The sequence below is a fragment of the Prionailurus bengalensis genome, chromosome E4, assembly GCF_016509475.1.
Source record: "Prionailurus bengalensis isolate Pbe53 chromosome E4, Fcat_Pben_1.1_paternal_pri, whole genome shotgun sequence".
NCBI classification, from domain to species: domain Eukaryota; kingdom Metazoa; phylum Chordata; class Mammalia; order Carnivora; family Felidae; genus Prionailurus; species Prionailurus bengalensis.
Window position 1 is genome coordinate 68,891,487 of NC_057360.1, and position 19,354 is coordinate 68,910,840.

The window sequence follows — 19,354 nt, forward strand, 5'->3', positions numbered from 1 at the left end:
TTTTTTTTTTTTTTTTTGTCATACCCAGAAAAGGATCAAATAGCTCTTATTTTACTCCTCACTGCAAGAAGGAAGACACTTCAGAGGGCGCATGGGTGGCTCAGTCGGTTAGGCATCCGACTTTGGCTCAGGTTGTGATCTCACGGTTTGTGGGTTCGGGCCCCGCGTCCAGCTTTGTGCAGGCGGCTCAGAGCCTGGAGCCTGCTTCAGATTCTGTGTCTCCCCCTCTCTCTGCCCCTCCCATGCTCATGCTCTGTCTCTCAATAATAAATAAATGTTAAAAGAAAAAAAATTTAAAAAAAAGGAAGATGCCTCAAGCACAAACATATTTTTCTTTTCAAGAGCACCAGTTAACATTTATAGTCTTCTCTGTCCTGCTACTTAAGTCTGTGAATCATTGGACCTCATGTCGTATCTTCAAGTATAGAGGAGGTCATAACCCTAGGGCATAGAAATTAAATTTTGTTGAGCATCTTCATGGGGTATCTTCAAGCCCCACGTCAGGCTCTGCTGGCAGTTCAGAGCCTGCTTGGGATTCTGTCTCCCTCTCTCTCTGTCCCTCCCCTGCTTGCTGTGTGTCTCTGTCTCAAATAAAAATAAAACTTAAAAAAAAAAAACACAGTTAAATTTTGTTGAGCACCTTCTAAGTACCCACTTTTACAGATAAGATTGAGATTTAGGGAGGTAAAGTAACTTATTAAATATTTGATCTTATAAATGTAATTAGCAGTTTGAGCCTATGTTTCTAGACTCAAAAAATTTTCTTTCCAGTGCCTCGTTGCTATTTCCTACCAGGAAAACAGCCCTGGATTTTCAAGTGTGGAAGAAGTTCTGTATTTAGATTTTGTTAGTGTAAAAAAATCAAAGTGAGAAGGGAAAATGATAATTTTCTTGCCTTTAAGCTGCATAAATAGAGAAAGTATTCCCTCCTATCAGCCTAAACACCTGAATCTTTCATTAAAGCCAGGTATCTTAAGATACTGACTCTATCTGTATAGCCTTGAGGCGGGTTAACTGCGGGCCGTTCTGATTCTTGCTGCTTGCAGACAGTTGAGGCTGCCCGTTAAACGCTCTTTGTTTCGTTCAGCTTTCTCTTTTGTCTCCAATAAAATAAGCCAATGAAAGATATGCCTGAGTGGCCCGAGGAACTTCCCTGTCCATGAAAGAGGTCTTTTCCAGGAGAAGAATTTGGTGTGAGAGGTAAAACCAGTGCGGATGGTTTGAGCATACAGGCACCGCAAAGCAGTCACAAAAGAATGTTTCTTTTCTGAGAGATGTAGGCTCTTAATGGACCATCCAGGTGAGTAGAGCGGTGATATAGTCAGGACCTCAACAACTAGAAAACACTTGAGGCTTACTTTCCACTGCTGAAGTTGAGTGGAGAAATCTCCTTTAATACAGGTGTTCTGGGAAAATGGAGTGTTGATATTTACCTCAGTGATTTTTTTTGTCGTTGTTTTTAATTTTTTTTAATGGTTTTATTTAATTTTTAGAGAGGTAGAGTGTGAGCAGGGAAGGAGCAGACAGAGAGGGAGACAGAATCCGAAGCAGGCTCCAGGCTCTGAGCCGTCAGCACCCAGCCCGACGCGGGGCTCAAACTCGTGACCTGTTGAGATCATAACCCGAGCCGAGGTGGGACACTCAACCGACTGAGCCACCCAGGCGCCCCTAGCTCAGTGATCTTTGAACTGCCCTGTAACGATGATTCTTTTTTGGTAAGATCGACACTACGTGGGGCTCAAACTCACAGCCCTAGATCCAGAGTCACATGCTCTACCGACTCAGCCAGCCAGGCGCTCTTGTGATTCTTCCGAATACCTTTACCACCCATCCTCTTTCTTTACGGACTGTTTAAGGGATTGTGTTCCGATCTCACTTGTATTTTCTTTCCCACAGGATGGATAGGATGACAGAAGATGCTCTTCGCCTGAACCTGTTGAAGCGGAGCTTGGACCCGGCCGATGAGCGAGACGATGTCCTGGCTAAGCGACTCAAAATGGAGGGGCACGAGGCCATGGAACGCCTGAAGATGCTGGCGCTGCTCAAACGGAAGGATCTGGCGAATCTCGATGTGCCACATGAGTTGCCCACCAAACAGGATGGCGGTGGTGTCAAGGGCTATGAAGAGAAACTCAATGGGAATCTCAGGCCTCATGGCGACACCAGGACTGCTGGAAGGCCAGGCAAAGAAAACATCAGCGATGAGCCTGTGGATATGAGTGCCAGGCGGAGGTATGGCTCAGGTCGGCTGCCTCCGGCAATAGGGTCTTCTCATAAACAATGGAGGTGGAGTGGAAAAGGAAAGAATTCCAATGAGAGGAGGTGTTTTTCATCCTAAACCTCCTTGAGAGAAAATGTATGTGTGCCACTGGCTTGACCGTAAATTCCTCTCATTTCCAGATGAAACTCGGTGCCTCATGTATTTGCTTAGCATACAGAGAATCCTATAGCTTGTGCCCTTAAGATAAAGTGGTCGTCTCTGGATGAAGCAGGCACCATAAAGCTGATAATGCCAGTGGGAAGTGAGATAACACGCGCTCCACTCTGATCTTACAGCCACTTTAGGAGGGCCTCAGTCTTCTCTTCAGACCATCCTGAGAGGTTTAGAATGTTTGTTCTGGAGTCCCAGCTTCTAGTACATCCAGAAGCACGGGGCTGGCTTTTCTTGTGTGAACAGGGCAGTCGCCTTCACGTGGCAGTTCTCTCCGTTCTTGCTTTGTGTGTGTACCGCCCTCCGTGGGCTCCACGCACGCATAAGCGTTCGTCGTGGTTCACACGCTCAGCTCCTGTGCGCCCGCTCTCACACGCACACATCTTCACGGGGCTTCTCTCGGGCATCTGTCAAGGTTGAGTACTTGAAACAGTGGAGCACGTGCTAAGAAGAGGTACTGGCTGAGCCAGTCGCCCGTCGTGAGAAGACTCACGACTTCCGAGCCAGTGAGTCACAGTGAGACCACCTTCGCTTTGAGAACATTCAGTTTGTTAATTGTTCGGATACAGCTGATAGGGCATGGGAAGTAATCTTTGGTGTCCACTTGCCCTCCTGCTGACCCTGCTGAATTTGTCTTAGGACTGAAGGAGGAGGGAACAGTTACAGCCTTACCTGCGTTTCTTTTCTCCAGATTTTTTGTTTGTTTGTTTTTCTTTTTTTTATGTAAGCAGGCTTCATGCCCAATGCAGAGCCCAACACGGGGCTTGAACTCATGACCCTGAGATCAAGACCTGAGCTGAGGGGCGCCTGGGTGGCTCGGTCAGTTAAGCGTCCCGACTTTGGCTTACGTCATAATCTCACAGTTCATGTGTTTGAGCCCCACATCAGGCTCTGTGCTGACAGCTCAGAGCCTGCTTGGGATTCTCTCTCTTCCTCTTTGTCTCTGCCCCTCCCTGACTCGTGCTTTCTGTCTCTCTCAAAAATAAACATTAAGACCTTAGCTGAGATCAAGAGTCCGACGCTTAACTGACTGAACCACCCAGGCACCCCCACTTTCTCTAGCTTCTAATGTACACTTATAAGTACTATCCCAGGATTCTTTTTTTAAGCCACACCCAGTGAGGGGACATTATTCTTGGTAATAGCATTTAAAACCCTTAGGAAACTTTAGATAAATTCCCTATTGGCCATAAAACAGGAGAAAAATCCTCAGATAGCTTGGAAGCTATATGTAGTGTGAGCCGAATATTATGAAAGTAGATTAACCCTTAGATCCTTTGGGGGGAAAAAAGGAAAGCAGATGAATGAGATCATGCACCTGAGCAACCCACTTGCCCCGTAACTACCCTCCCCGCTCTGGAGCAAGTAACTGATCCTACTTGAATGGGGAGCAGGAAGAGGAGAAATGTTGGACGGATTCCTCACATCCCAAATTGGCCCTGAAAGTGCATTTTTCATAGAAGCACTGTCACACATTTTGGTGAGATCTCACTAGTGCTATTATTGGTATTGTACTAAATAAATAAAGTCTGTATTAAAAAGTCAGACTACCGGGGCGCCTGGGTGGCTCAGTCGGTTAAGTGTCCGACTTCGGCTCAGGTCATGATCTCACGGTCCGTGAGTTCGAGCCCCACGCTGGGCACTGTGCTGACAGCTCAGAGCCTGGAGCCTGCTTCAGATTCTGTGTCTCCCTCTCTCTCTGACCCTCCCCCACTCACACTCTGTCTCTGTCTCAAAAATAAATAAACATTAAAAAAAAATTTTTTTTTTTTAAAAAGTCAGACTACCTTGAAAACCCTACCATTGCATTTGATTTTATTTTAGAGGAATGAGCTTTGAAACTTGAGCCTCTGGAAACTGGGAGCTGTTTTTAATGGTCTCCAGGAGGGGCTCCTGGGTGGCTCAGTTGGTTGAGTGTCCGACTTCGGCTCAGGTCATGATCTCGCGGTCTGTAGGTTCGAGCCCTGCGTCGGGCTCTGTGCTGACAGCCCGGAGCCTGCTTCGGATCTCTCTCTCTCTCTCTCTCTCTCTCTCTCTCTCTCTCTCTCTGCCCCTCCCCCACTCATGCTCTGTCTCTCTCTCTCTCTCTCTGTCAAAAATAAATAAGCATTAAAAAAATAATAATTAAAAAAAAATAATAATGGTCTCCAGGAAAAGGGGGTTGATGTAAACAATCTAGATCCCCATTCTACATGGAAAACTAGGCCCTACTGGCCTCTGTCACTCTTCTTCCCTTTCCCCAGATACACTGACAGTTATTTCTCCTTAGCCCCAAGCTTTTTCTAAGAATGAATGGGATTGATAGATTGTTCAACAAGGAGAGCAACAGTTTCTTTGATATGGACAAAAGGAGAGAATTTAAAAGCAGAAATAATGAAGAGCCCGTGGTATCAGTGATAGCCCTATCATAATCGTCATCAGTTGGACAGGTTACAAACTATATGAAATCAGGTGTATGTGAAACCAGCGTTTGCTTATGTTTTGGAATGCTAGAAAAACACAGCAGTTTTCTTTCTATTTAGTTGTTTTTACTACCAGAAGGAGGATCAGGAGGTACACAGCTTTTGGGAACCTGCCAGTCTGAGTCGTGAGTGACGTCAGCAACAAGTCAGGCTTTTAGTAATCTCTCTCCGATGGCTGGAGTTTCATACTTAAGAACGTCAAATGATGTAAATCACATACATGTTTGGGAAAGTGGAAAAATCATTTCTGTTCCTGGAAAGTTTAATAAATGAGACCAGAATCCCAGGTCAACAAGTAAAACAAACAAACAAAAAACTTGAAGAATGGGACAAAACCTGGGCCTCACCTGGCCTGTGCTGCACCTGATGTGGGTCTGATCACATCCAGGAGTACAATCTCAGGGTTGTTCTCAGAGACAACTTCCCAGCAAATGCCGCTCGTTTCCACAGCCTCCATCCAGGAATGGCTCTGCCTGTCTTGTTGCTGAGCCACCCCGAAGCAGCAGGAGGCACTCATTTGAGCAAGGAAGAGTCCCTTAGCTTCGAGATAGTCTTGATGCGTGTATCCAGCCCTGAACAGAATGGAAGGAGATTGGGACTGTTGGTGTCAATAAACATTGGAGAACCAAGTGAAAGTAGAAATCTACCAGATCTCAAAATCATTCACCCATGTTGGTGTCAGGGATGGGCGGGGGGGGGGAGGGGGGGGGGCGGCAAGGATGAAGGAATGTAGAAATGAGAAAATCACCAGAAAATGAATTCAGGTCAGCTTGACCATTACTCCAGCATTGTGGGGTTAGGGAAAGAAAGGCTCTTCTCCCTCTAGTGGCTTCTTTTTCTGTGACCCCACATGCTCAGCTGCCTGGGACCAGTGCTTGTAGAGCAATCCAGACAAACCTAATGGTTTCCAAGACAGTCGTGTGTGTCATTCTGTGCCTCTGTTTTATGTTCTCAGCTAAATTTGGTTTATTTTACTTTTTTTTTTTTTTTTTTTTAAATTTTAGAGAGCGTGTGAGCGGGGGAGAAGGGCAGAGGGGGAGAGAGAGAATCCCAAGCAGGCTCCATACTTAGTTTGGAGCAGAACCCAACAAGGAGCTTGGTCCCATGACCCTGGGATCATGACCCGATCTGAGATCAAGTCAGATGCTCAACCAACTGAGCCTTCCAGATGCCCCAAATTTGGTTGATTTTTAGTAATTCAGCCCAGTTGAGAAATTGAATGCCTAACCCAACTATCCAGGGTATTTTGTTCAAAGCCCCTGGGCATCCATGTCCCAACAGCAGCTGAGACAAGAGACCCAGAGAAATGGTAGAAAGGCTCTCAGGACTAAAGGTCTGTGGGTGTTAAGGATTTGGGTTTCATGTTTAAGTAAGAACTAAAACACATTGCTTTTTTTTTTTTTTTAATTTTTTTTTTCAGCGTTTATTTATTTATTTTTTTGGGGGGGGGGACAGAGAGAGACAGAGCATGAACAGGGGAGGGGCAGAGAGAGAGGGAGACACAGAATCGGAAACAGGCTCCAGGCTCTGAGCCATCAGCCCAGAGCCTGACGCGGGGCTCGAACTCACGGACCGCGAGATCGTGACCTGGCTATCGTCGGACGCTGAACCGACTGCGCCACCCAGGCGCCCCTAAAACACATTGCTTTTAAGTCTGTGTATTCCTAACTGTACTGAAGAACTCAAGGAAGTAGGGTCTGGGAAGATATCTTTGAGTTAAGAAATCAGAGTTAGGGGGTACCTGGGTGACTCAGTCGGTTAATCCAGCACAGGTCATGATCTCACGGTTCGTGAGTTCAAGACCCATGTCAGGCTGTGTGCTGACAGCCCAGAGCCTGGAGCCTGCTTCACATTCTGTGTTTCTTTCTCTCTCTGCCCCTCCCCAGCTTGCACTGTGTCTCTGTCTCTCTGAAAAATAAATAAACGTTAATTTTTGTTTTGTTTTTTGTTGTTAAGAAATCAGAGAGTCAAAAGATGTGGTCATTGGTTTGGGAACCTGAGGCATTCAGAATTTCCAGAATTCTGGTCATCCAGCTCTTAGTGCCATTTTTATCATCTTAGAGAAATAAGTATGATGCTTTTAACTAGCCCCAAAAGACCAAAACCACAATTGTCTAATAAGTGAGAACTGAAATACAGGGGAGCCAATGAGGAGGATTTAAGATTTCAAAGTCGTTTCTGGAGAGTTTATTTTTGAGGGAAGATGCTGAGTACAAATCTGGTAAGTAGATGCCAGTTCCAGAGATGCGGTTTAGGAGTTTCGGTCTGCCAGAAGCCGTAGACTTGGCCCGGTCCTCCCCCTCAGGCAGCTGGCACAGTACCTTCTTGTGTCTTAACTTGGGACTGCCGCTGGGGTTGTCCTGTAAGCTCCTCTCTGTCAGCCCTCAGGCAGCCAGGGCCGCGCGGTGCAGGGTGGACCGAGCTGCCTCCACGGCAGCGGGCGTTCCGTACCTCAGCTCTGCCCTTGCCCTTCTTCCTCCGCCAGGCTGGCTGTTCCTGCTTGAGCCTCTGCGTGACTAATGAGACAACCCAAAGGGAAGTGAGATACAGGGGAAGCGTTTAGAGTTTTGATTCAAATGGATGTGATAAGAACACTCACCTCTCACTCCCATTTCTGAAGCCAGTCACCGTGTGTCTGGTCCCTGCACAAGGAATTCGGATGGAGAGCACACTTGCTGAGGATTTGTCACCACTCACATCTTGGTGTCGTCTGTGTCCTAAGATTTGAATCTCCTGAGTGAACTGAGACAGACCTAAGTTCCCTTGGATTTCTTTGTTCAGCGTGCAAAAGAAGTTTTCTTAATTGTTGAAATACCTTAATTTCTTCTTTTCTTATCTAGTGAGCCAGACCGTGGGAGGCTGACTCCCTCCCCAGACATCATTGTTTTATCTGATAATGAGGCTTCCAGTCCCCGCTCCAGCTCCCGAATGGAAGAAAGACTCAAAGCAGCCAACCTAGAGATGTTTAAGGTAAAAAAAGAGAGAAGAAAGATAAAATGATTTCTTTCTTCATTTTTGCTCCTGTTTAGTTCCCTAAGAGACCCAGTTCTGGTTTTTTATAATTTACTTTTTTTTAATGTACCATCTTAATAATTTAAGTTTATGTATTTTTGAGAGCGAGAGAGTGTGAGCAAGCAGGGGAGTTGCAGAGAGAGAAGGAGAGAGAAAAAATCCCAAGCAAACTCCATGCTGCCAGGGTACAGCCCGACACGGGGCTCGAACCCATGAACCATGAGATCATGACTTAAGCCGAAATCAAGAGTCAGATACTTGATCGACTGAGCCACCCAGGTGCCCCTATAGTTTACTTTTTGAATCTAAATAACTACCCACAGGGGCACCTGGGTGGCTCAGTCAGTTAAGCGTCTGACTTCGGCTCAGGTCATGATCTCGCAGTCTGTGAGTTCGAGCTCCATGTCAGGCTCTGTGCTTACAACTTGGAGCCTGGAGCCTGCTTCAGATTCTGTGTCTCCCTCTCTCTCTGCCCCTCCCCTGCTCACATTTTGTCTCTCTTTCTTTCTCTCAAAAATAAATTTTTTCTTAAATAACCTGTTGATGAAACTTTTTATAAATAATTCTCAGCTTCAAGGGCATTTTATTTATTTACTTTTTACTGTTTTTTGTTTGTTTTTTGAAAGAGAGCACGTGCACAGGGGAGGGACAGAGGGAGAGAGTCTTAAGCAGGCTGCACAGCCAGTGCAGAGCCTGATGTGGGGTTTCATCTCAGAACCCTGGGGTCACGATTGGAGCCTAAATCAAGAGTCAGGTGCTCAACTCACTGAGCCACTTAGGTGCTACTATTTTTTTTTTCAAGATTATATTTTTGGGGTGCCTGAGTAGCTCAATCGGTTAAGCATGTGACTTCAACTCAGGTCATGATCTCACAGTTCATGGGTTTGAGCCCGTGTCAGGCTCTGCACTGGTGGTGCAGAGCCTGCTTGGGATTCTCTTTCTCTCTCTCTGCTCCTCCCCCACGAATGCTCTCTCTCTCTCTCTCAAAAATGAATACATAAACGTTAATATATATATATATATATATATATATATATATATATATATATATATATATTTTATTTTTAAGTAATCTCTACACCCAACATGGGGCTCAAACCCACAACCCTAAGATTAAAAGTTTTGGGTTCCACTGACTGAGCCACCAGCCAGGTGCCCTGAGGGCATGCCCTTTTAGAGGGCATTATGAGAATCAAGTGAAGAAGATAGTGTGACAAAGCATATTCAGTATAATTTATCTTTGGAAAGTGAAAACTCAGTAAGTCACAGAAATAAACTCTTGGCTGGAACCACTGTAACCTGGTTCTCATGATGTGGAGAAACTCCTAAGTTTTTATGTATATCTAGAAGAAACTTGGCTTAATAAGTTCTAGAAACAGTGTTTAAAAATTTTTTATGTTTTATTTATTTTTGAGAGACAGAGAGTGAGCAGGAGAGGGGCAAAGAGAGAGGGAGACACAGAATCCGAAGCGGGCTCCGGGCTCCGAGCTGTCAGCACAGAGCCCAACGGGGGCTTGAACTCACAGACCATGAGGTCATGACCAGAGCTGAAGTCAATGCTTAACCGCCTGAGCCCCCCAGGCACCCCTGGAAACAGTGTTTTCAAGAACAGTTCCCTTTGCATCTCCCTTTGCCCTGTCTTCTATTTTGCCAGGAATCTGGTTGATTAGCATTTATGTTCTGTAAGCATCTTCTGAGCACCTGCTGAATCCCTAGCCCTGAGCTAGATCCAGGGACACAGAGACAGTAATCCCCATTACTACTCCTGCTTCGTGTGCAAGATCCAGAGCTCAGCCCTGGAAGAAGAGACCATCTCGCAGGAAGGGGGACTCTGGGTGCCTGCTCCCGTAGCTGAGGGACCTGGTGTTTCCTTAGGGGAAAGGCATTGAGGAGCGGCAGCAGCTCATCAAGCAGCTGAGGGACGAGCTGCGATTGGAAGAAGCCCGGCTGGTGCTGCTGAAGAAGCTGAGGCAGAGCCAGCTCCAGAAGGAGAACGTAGTCCAGAAGGTACTGACTGCGCCCTGGAAGCAAGGGGCTGGGTCTGACGGTGGCCTCACCCAGGTAGGTTCAACTGGGTGGCCCGTTCTTGTCCAGTTCCGTGCTTTTTAGTTTCTAAGAAGAGTGATTTCTTTTTTCTTTCTTTTTTTTTTTTTTTAATTGTAGGCCCTAATCAAGAAAACCTTGATTCCATTTTTCTCGGTTTTCCTTCTGGTCAACAGAAGCTTCACACTGACTGGGGATTTTTAAAGTCCAGGAGTGTACCAGACTTCTGCCTCTGTTTCTTCATTCTGTCTTCTCTCCCCCAGACCCCGGTTGTGCAGAACGCGGCATCCATCGTGCAGCCATCTCCTGCCCATGGGGGACAGCAGGGCCTGTCCAAGCTTCCCTCCCGGCCTGGGGCCCAAGGGGTGGAACCACAGAGTCTGAGAACATTACAGGTGCGTAACCTGCCTTGGGGCCCCGTGTATCCCAGCTCTGGTTTGGGACTTCTGTGACGATCGTAGAAGAACCTGGCCGTGGTAGAGGTGCTGGTGCTGCCCACAGTCCCGTTGGTCCCTCCTCGCTGACTGGCTGTGTGTTACTGGGTGGCACAGTGGGACAAGTAATCCTCCTCTTCCCACTGTGGTTTTTCTTCTCCGGAGGTTTCTAGCTTAGCCCTTTCTCGTCTAGGAGTAGACAGAATTCCCGAGTCTCGCTGTGTTTCTGTTTTTCCACTCAGCCGTGTGTTATAGGCAGTGTTCTCTCTCTAGCATGTTGGTGGAGCGTTTTACCACCTATGACTGCTTCCTTTCTTCTTCTTCCCCCTCAGGGTCACAGTGTCATCCGCTCCGCGACCAGTACCACCCTCCCACATATGTTGATGTCCCAACGTGTTATTGCACCAAACCCAGCCCAGCTACAGGGTCAACGGGGCCCACCTAAGCCTGGCCTTGTACGCACCACAACACCCAACATGAATCCTGCCATCAATTACCAACCGGTGAGAAAGTCCTAATATGGAAACAGAGAAGTCTTTTCTTTGCTTTCCCTGTTGAAAGGACCACAGACCGTACGGTTTGGGACATAGAGAAGCCCCAGGACAGCCAGGGTAATTGTGGTAGAGCTTGTATCGATCGTAGTGCCCAGGGTGGAAGCTGGAGGGACTCCCTGGGAGTGGGAGCGGAGAAGGGAGGCTGTACGGCAGAGCGGCAGCAGGCTCACACCCGCCTGGAGGAAAGCAGCGGGGGTCAGGGGAAGAAGAGGCCTGAGGATGTGGGCCAGAGAGCATCCCCCGTGCTTGTGTTCCTCCGCCTCCTAGCTTCTGTCGTTTTGTCGTTCTGTCGAGGTTGGACACCTCGTCCTTTTTTCTGAGTTTCAGGAAAGCTAAGTTGTCCCAACTCGGCTCAGGTAGCGTTTTCTGCCACTGAAGCAAGAATTCGTCCTTCCCCCGCACCCCGCCACTGACCCTGTGCTCCCTCCATTCCAGCAGTCAAGTTCTTCTGTTCCCTGCCAGCGCACAACATCCTCTGCCATCTATATGAACCTCGCCTCCCACATGCAGCCGGGGACTGTGAACAGGGTGTCCTCACCCCTGCCGAGCCCCAGCGCCATGACCGATGCCGCCAACTCCCAGGCTGCCGCCAAACTGGCTCTTCGCAAACAGCTGGAAAAGACCCTCCTGGAGATTCCGCCGCCTAAACCTCCTGCTCCCCTGCTTCACTTCCTGCCTAGCGCGGCCAATAGCGAGTTCATCTACATGGTGGGCTTGGAAGAAGTCGTACAGAGTGTCATCGACAGCCAAGGTGAGGCTGTTTTTTGTGGTCAGTCTTTTATCTACACAGGAGGTTGCCAAGCCTGATTGACCTGGGCCGCGTATCCCAGGGCGCTGTGTGACGTCAAGTAACCTGTTCTTACTGTTGTCAGACCACCTCCCGTTCGTTACTCGGAAATGCCTTTTGTATGTCTGTATATCTTAGGCTTAACATTTGTATTGTATTTTGTAGATCGTGTATATTTTTGGCAGGATGTCATTTGGTCCTTTTCAGTGGTGCCCAGCACGATGTATACACAATTTGGTGACTAGAACACTTACGTGTAACATCAGCGCTTGTGTGGCATTGCGCTGCGTTGTTACGTTCAGTCCCTGCCACTCGAGGACTTACAGGTGGGAAAGTAGGTGTACTGACTGAGTAGGTGACCGTGACCAGGTGGAAGCTGTGAGCCAGAGCTGACCCAGACTGTGAAGCATTGACACTACCAGAAGTTATTAAGCCTGAGTTTCCAGACATGTGGACTTAGGGGAACACCTGACGGTGGAGGAAAGTGCCTGAAGGGCTCAGCATTGACTCTAAACGGGTCTAATTCGGACACTGGTAACTAAACGGTGTAAATGTGGCAGTGCGGTCTGAGGTCAAAACGTGCTAAGGAGCCTGTGTCGCGGACCCAGGTGGAGTCTGCCGCCCTGTGAGTTAGCACGCTTCCTTCTTGCTGTACTAAAAGTCCGCAAACCCGGGTTCTTGTCTCAGCTTTGCCCTCAGGAGCTCTGTTTCTTCGTGTCCTCCTCTGTAAGTGGGGACGGTACCGTCTGAATTCCCTGAAGTGATGTTGTTACAGTCGAATGAAATAAAAGTTATTTTATAAACTGCAGAGTACTCTTCTTGTAGAGTCTCTTTCTGAATTCAGCAGAATAACCTCCTGAAAAATTCATTTGGTGAAGAGAATCGGGAGATGGGGAGATGCGAAGGCCCTGATTGCTCTCTCTGTTGGCATCTAGGCAAAAGCTGTGCCTCACTCCTGCGGGTCGAACCCTTTGTTTGCGCCCAGTGCCGCACAGACTTCACCCCTCACTGGAAGCAAGAGAAGAATGGTAAGATTCTGTGTGAGCAGTGTATGACCTCCAACCAGAAGAAGGCTCTGAAGGCCGAACACACCAACCGGCTGAAAAATGCTTTTGTTAAAGCCCTACAGCAGGAACAGGTAAGAATCCCGATGTCTCCCCAACCACCTACTCAGGTTGGGTTTTCCCAAAAGGTAGCTCCTTCTAGTTTTTAGAGGATTTGTCTGTGCGATCCCCACGGTCCTGACGGCCTGGAGGCCCGGGTTCCCTGTTCCTCCCCGTACCGATCTGTCTGCTGATCTCCATGTGACTGTCTCTGGTGGGGCAAGAGCATGAATGACAGTGTGGTCCAGGGTGGGGACAGACAGGAGGCAGACATGTGGCTTTCCCTGGTGGCGGCCGAAGAAATCCCTCAACTTCTTGCCCTCCTCAAACAAGTGGATTTTGGTGGGAGGGATTATATTTGTACTGGAAATCTCTCAGAGAGACCGAATTCTCTGCAGTCCATATTTGACAAGGGAATGACCCAGGAGAGAGTGGACTGTAATGTGGCCCGGCGAAGAGGAACGGCCAGGAGGGAGCAGGCGTGCCCTGCGGTCTGGGCGAGGGGAAGATGTGTTGGGGAGCTTGGATCCTTCCCCTCAATCCTGCTTCCACCCCACCACCCATCAGACCCCTTTGGGTGGCGTCCAGGGACCTTCTGGAAAACAGGTAGACGGGAGTCAAAAATAAAACCTCCGTAAACTGCTCACCGTCACGTCCGTCAGCTGGTTGCCACCACCCAGGCGTCTCCTGCCAGCATCTGAGCGCCGGCTTTTCCTGGACAGACGGACCCCTTAATCAGCACAGCAGGGCTAGCTCCTTGTGCCCAGAGCCCCAACTTGCCTTCTCCATATCCCTCCTACTTGTCGTGTCGGCAGCAGTAGAAATAGGAGGAGCCCTAGGTTTCCTGGGTAGGAAATTGGGTGCTGTCCTGCCAAGTTGACCTGCTGACTCCCGACAGGAAATCGAACAGCGACTACAGCAGCAGGCAGCCCTTTCCCCCACTGCGGCTCCGGCCGTGTCCAGTGTCAGTAAACAAGAGACCATCATGAGACATCATACGCTTCGGCAGGTGAGGCCGTCTGGGGTGGTTTGCCAGCCGTGGATCCCAGCGTGTCCGCCTTTGCTGGGAAGTCCTTCTTCCCGGACCCCTACCCCCCCACCCCACCCCTTCCAGCGCGGCCACCTAGTGACCCACTGTCTGCTCCCTGTCACAGGCTCCACAGCCCCAGAGCGGCCTCCAGCGCGGCATACCCACATCTGCCCGTTCCATGCTCTCCAACTTCGCGCAGGCGCCCCAGCTGTCTGTGCCCGGTGGCCTCCTTGGGATGCCAGGTAAGAAGCAGTGATGGGAGGGGCCTTCAGGCTAGCAGGCCGCTCTTCCGCTTCTGCGCTTTCTTTAGGCCTTTCTCCCTTCACTCTGGTTTTTTAGCATGTTTGCTAACTTCATGGTCCATGCAGAGCACAGCGCAATAGGGTTCTGGTGGTGAAAACAGCACAGTCCCTGCCCTTGTCTGTTCACTGTCTGGTGGCCCCGTTGGTGGGTGTGTGGTCACTGACCTCGACGACAAGAGCAGGGTCAGCTGTCCCCACCCTGTTTGAATGGTGGAGGGCTGCTGCTTCACAGAAATCCAAAGCGTAGTCCACGAGTGCATCCCTGTGTCTTCATTACTCTCCTCTGTTTCTCTGACTCTCCCATCCCATCAAGACCGTGTTTGTTCTGTTCCTGGTAGGACTGAAGTTTCGAGAGGACCCCTTTCCCTAAACGTGGGGTGCAGAGGGGCAGTTGGCTGCTGACATAACACTTACCTAAGTCTGGACAGATGCACACAACCTCTGGTGCCCCCGCCCCACCTCCAAGTCCACGCCCCCGAGTCCTCCCAGGTCATACCTGGGACGGTCACCGGGTCGTGCAGCCAAGAAGATGCTGCTTCCTCTTCTAACGCCTGCCCCTCCACCCCTCCCCCCCACTCCCGCTTTTGTCTCCTGGGTCCAGGTGTCAACATTGCATACTTGAACACCGGCATCGGAGGACACAAAGCTCCCAGTTTGGCAGACAGACAGCGGGAGTACCTTTTAGACATGATCCCTCCCCGGTCTATAGCGCAGTCCATCAGCGGGCAGAAATAACGCCTGTCCACGTGCACTGCCCCAGCCTTGAACCCTTTACCCCTCCTCTCCCATTGCCCCCAACTTCCGTCGCATGCAGTGCCTGTACTGGTGCCTACCATACACGGAAAACAGAAAACAGAAGACAAACCTAGAAATCAACAGGAAAACGCGCCTGCCCTGCCCGCCACCCCTCTCTCACTGCTGCGATTCTGCCGCTCTTGTCTTCTCTCCGGTTTTCTTTCACAGTGAGGTGCTCTTCACCTCGGATGAGGTCAGAGTGAGGTCCTGGGGAGAGAGAAATCTAAGCCCTCTGACGTGTGTTTCTAAAGTTTTTATGCTCTAATTGTTATCATTTTTAATGATGTTGTGTGTCCTCCCCTTTGTTCAGTGGACGGTTAAACCTTTTTATTTTCTCAATATTTTTCTTTTTCCCTTCTTTTTTTTTTCTTTTTTGTAAACACAGATGACATTCAGATAAATGACGGGAGCATTGCAGGGGGTCCCCAAGCAGATACGACTGGCAACGTTGGGGGCAGAAGTTTTTAATGCACTTAACCTGGGGATGGGGCAAGGTGATGGCATCAGATAGGGAGGACATCAGCCCTTGGTGTCTCTGGGCTGGACAGTCTGGGAGGTGGTGTTTTGTACTTAAGTTGGGCTCTAAGAATGAGGGGAATGAGCCTGGAGGGAGAAGCTTTAAAATGTAACCACCACGGAATTGACCCACAGAGAAACGGGAGAGGGACATGGGGACAAGTAATAGTGCTGAGCCAAGGAGGACGGAGGCTGGTGTTGGCCTCCTGGATGCTCTCCTGGTCCCAGTGGAGATAGAGGTCTATTCCAGGTCAACTAGCCCAAAATTATTTCACCTTACTTTCTTTGTAAAATCCCCCCCCCCCTTTTTAATCCTGATCTGCTCCTGGTAAACTCAGTCCCCAAGTCCCGTCTATAATCCGGGAGGCGTAGCTGTTCCCAGCCTGAGTTAGCCGGTGTCCTGGGAGCTGGGCGGGACATACTGAGTGAGACAGAGAAGGGAAGAGAGAAGGGCTTTCTCTCCCAGCAGGTGAGACCCCATCTGTCTGTCCCACCCTCCAGCCAGGAGGAGGGAACGGGGATGCCTCACCAGCTTGGAGTCCTGCCCTGGTCTGCTGTCCTGAGTGCAGAACCCAGTGCTCAGAGCCACACAACTCTGGTCAAAGCCAGCTCTGGGTCTCGGCTGCAAAAGTAGTTGTGGCGTCCCCCTCCCCAACCCATCTCCAGAAATCTATTAATTTTCCTTTTTTGTTGTTTTCAGCTTTTTCTTGAGCGCTACTAATGTAGGGAATGAACTGAATTGTGCAATGTTGCTGTTCTGGGGATAAGAGAGGTTAGCACCCCATCTGCCCACACCGTGGGGGAAGTAAGAGGGGGACCAGGCTGTCTCTGAGGTAAAGGAAGCCCCTAAAAGGCAGGGGTTTCTGCTCTCCCGTAACACTCACCTGCCTCTCCAGCTCTAGAAGCTGCCAGAGTACAGAAAAGGGATACACTGAGCAGAGACGTGTGAAGAGGAGTTTAGAATTTTGCCCTTGAAAGCCACCTGGGAAAGTTCCCCCACTTTTATTTTAAAAAATTAAATAATGTTTTTAAAGTAAGAAGGCACTTTTAAAATTAACACACACACAAACTGCACATCTTGCCCATAAAGTTTGTGGGTCAGTGGGGAGAAGGAGCTGGAATCAGGCTCAGTCCCCCCCTCCCCATACCCCAGAGCCACTGTGGGTTACTCTACTGGCCCTACGGGCCTTCCTGGGTTTTTTCTTTCCTCCCTTCCCCCAAATTCATTGAGCACTTAATAAAGGAGCAGAGATACAGCCTGTGTCTGGGCTCCCCCAGTGGTGAAGTGATCTGAAGCTAGATGCTAGTAACAGATAGTGATGGGCTGTTTGGAGTATTTTTCTGGGGCCTGTGGTGCCCCTGACTGTAAGTGGGGGAGAGGGGGGATTATGAAACTGGGTCTGGGGTTATTTTAAAATTATATATATATATATACATATATATATAAAAAGATATATTCTTACATCTTTGCCCTCTGTGCTTTGAAAGCACTGGATAAATCGTTTGGTTTTGCTTTTCTCTCTTCCACGAAATTGGAAGCTTTTTTATTATTTTTTTTCTTTTTGTTTTTTGTTGTTTTTTTAAATTTTCCCTGCAAATCACCTTGCCTTGTGGCATGTCTGTCTAGCCTCTTCCGCCCCACCTGCCATGACAAAGTGCCATTTCTGTCATGTCTCCCCTCCCCCAGCTCGGAGGTACCAGGTGCCCAAGTTTGTCAGTTGAGATTAAAAGTAAGGAACAGAGAATGTGCAATACCGTCTGGTTGGGGGCCATCCCTGCCCTGAGCTGAGTCTCCTCCCTGGGAGCCAGGCCACCTGTGATGGGGTTTGGAAGTAGGAAGTGTAGACGAGGGGGGGAGCTGGGAGCCATGGGGAACGGCCCAGCCTAGTGCCTGGCGGGGTGCTGAGGCGGTGGGGGGGGATGGTGGGGGTGGGCTGGGGGTGGGCAGAGCGGGAGCCTTCCCAGTTTCTCCCCTCAGGCTCAGTCACATAGAGGCTGCTCAATGACTAGTTTAGCTCCGTGACCCTTTGCTCAATCGCTGGTGTTTGATTTCTCACTTCTCCCCATTTCCATACCCTTCCCTGGGATTAGCGATGGGGGTGAGTTTTCCTTAATCATGGTGAAGTACCAGCCTTTCACCTCCTCTTGCTCCCGCCCTGTCCTGTCTTCCTTACTTCTTGAGTTTTTCATCACTGATCACCTTGTGTCCCTCCCAGTCTCTTGTCGCTGTCCATCCCCAGGCTGAGCCCGTACACACTAACCCTCGTGCCTAAAGATAGGAAGAAAGGCGACCCCCTGTTCAGAGTGGTCCTCCACCCCAGTGCTCTGAAGCTCAGGGGGATGGCTAGAGCGAGGGCCCCCGCTGGCTCTGCCTGGCTCCCCCCCCACCCCCTACCCCCCCCCCCCCCCCCGCATCCAGAGGCTCTGAAAGTAGTCGCTTGTGGCCGGTGGCTTCCTCCCTAGACGCCTGAAACGGGTAGATGAGCGGGGGGGGGGGGGGGGGGGGGTGTAAGGCTGAGGGACAGGGGTCCTCCTCATTTGTAGATTTTTTTTTTTTTTAATTTTTATTTGCTATTTTTGTCATTTGACCACAGCATCTGGACTTTCTCCATCCCTGGAATAAGTATTTTTTCCACATTTTTGGATGTATGTATGGTAGACAATTTTTTTTAAGACACAAAGATAAATGTTTTCCTGCTTTGGTTACCTTTCCTTTCCCCCTTTAAAAGGAATTAGCTATAGAACTGCTTTGTAAAGATGCTTCTTGGTATTTTACTTTCGTTCCTTTCCCCAACCACTCCTTGCCCCAGACCCCTGCAGAAGGCATAACCCTTCTCTCCACACCCCACCCACCCAGCCCTAGGCTCCCCTGCCCTCCAACAAGACTTTCATTAGCTTATGATACTTGCTGCCGAGATGTTATAACAAGGACTCATTCGTGTATATAAGCTATTTCTTGATCCATTTAAAAGGAATTGTACATTGTGTAGAAAAAAAAAAAAAAACTGAAAAAGAGAAAAAAAAGCCCTCGCCATGGATATTGTGAAACTGTGTTACGTCGTTTTGTAATGTGCCCGTTTGTGTATGATCCGTGTGCAAAAGGGTTTCTGGGGAAGGGGCGGGGGTAGGGAGGCAGGGCTGTGGAGGCCGGGGCGGGGGAGTGGGCCGGGCCCAGCACTCGGAGACTGGCAGCTGCCCCCACCCCATCCCTCCCGAGAGACGCCACCCCCCCCACCACCCACCCCGATTTGTGCCTTGCCCCCCCGCCCTGGAGTAGCCCCTCCGGGTCACCAGCACTGCCTTGGCAGAGCCCACCCCCGACCCTAAGCCGCCCGCCCCCCCCCCCGCCCCCAGCATTCGGCGGATACTGCGGGGAGGTGCTGGGGGCTGGGGGGCAGCCGGGGAGCGGGGCAGCTCCCGGGGGCATTGAAACCAAGTATTCTTATGAATTGTAATTGTATTTGCACTGTTTTTTTCCTCTGACTGCATCAGCATATATACAATATACCTATATAACAAAATTCAGTGTCAAGCTTTCTTATGCAAGGGATTTCCCCCACCCCACCTTGAGCGTAGATGACCAGGGGTGATAGGGTCTCAGCAAAGTCACCCCAAGAAAGCCTCATGTATCACGTGCATCTACACGTGCTTTTAGGCTTCGTCAGGGGGGTGAGGCTGGGCCACTGAAAGCTGGGGTTCCCGGTCCGTGCTGTCGAGAGTGGAGAGCCACAGCACACAGGGTGGGGTGGCAGTGACCTGGGGTCCTGCCCCAGGCTTTCCCACTAACTTGCTATGTGCCCTTCGGGAGAGTTCATTTTCTGGGTCTCTGTTTTCTTGTCTGTGAAGCGACAGGGGAGATCACCTGGCCACGAAGTGTAAGATTCC

General features: G+C 49.5%; 1 protein-coding gene across 3 annotated transcripts in view; it reads left to right on the plus strand.

The window, feature by feature from the left end:
* The window catches only part of GATAD2B (GATA zinc finger domain containing 2B), an 88,056-nt gene extending 69,066 nt beyond the window's left edge, over positions 1 to 18,990 (plus strand). For all 3 annotated transcript variants that reach the window (XM_043567793.1, XM_043567794.1, XM_043567792.1), the window contains exons 2-11: positions 1,897 to 2,232; positions 7,734 to 7,863; positions 9,781 to 9,912; positions 10,212 to 10,343; positions 10,715 to 10,885; positions 11,372 to 11,687; positions 12,659 to 12,861; positions 13,725 to 13,835; positions 13,981 to 14,098; positions 14,760 to 18,990. In XM_043567793.1, the coding sequence (XP_043423728.1) occupies positions 1,898 to 2,232; positions 7,734 to 7,863; positions 9,781 to 9,912; positions 10,212 to 10,343; positions 10,715 to 10,885; positions 11,372 to 11,687; positions 12,659 to 12,861; positions 13,725 to 13,835; positions 13,981 to 14,098; positions 14,760 to 14,893 (1,782 nt within the window). In that variant the 5' untranslated portion in view covers position 1,897 and the 3' untranslated portion in view covers positions 14,894 to 18,990. The remainder of the gene's footprint in view (positions 1 to 1,896; positions 2,233 to 7,733; positions 7,864 to 9,780; positions 9,913 to 10,211; positions 10,344 to 10,714; positions 10,886 to 11,371; positions 11,688 to 12,658; positions 12,862 to 13,724; positions 13,836 to 13,980; positions 14,099 to 14,759) is intronic.
* Positions 18,991 to 19,354: the final 364 nt, after the last annotated feature.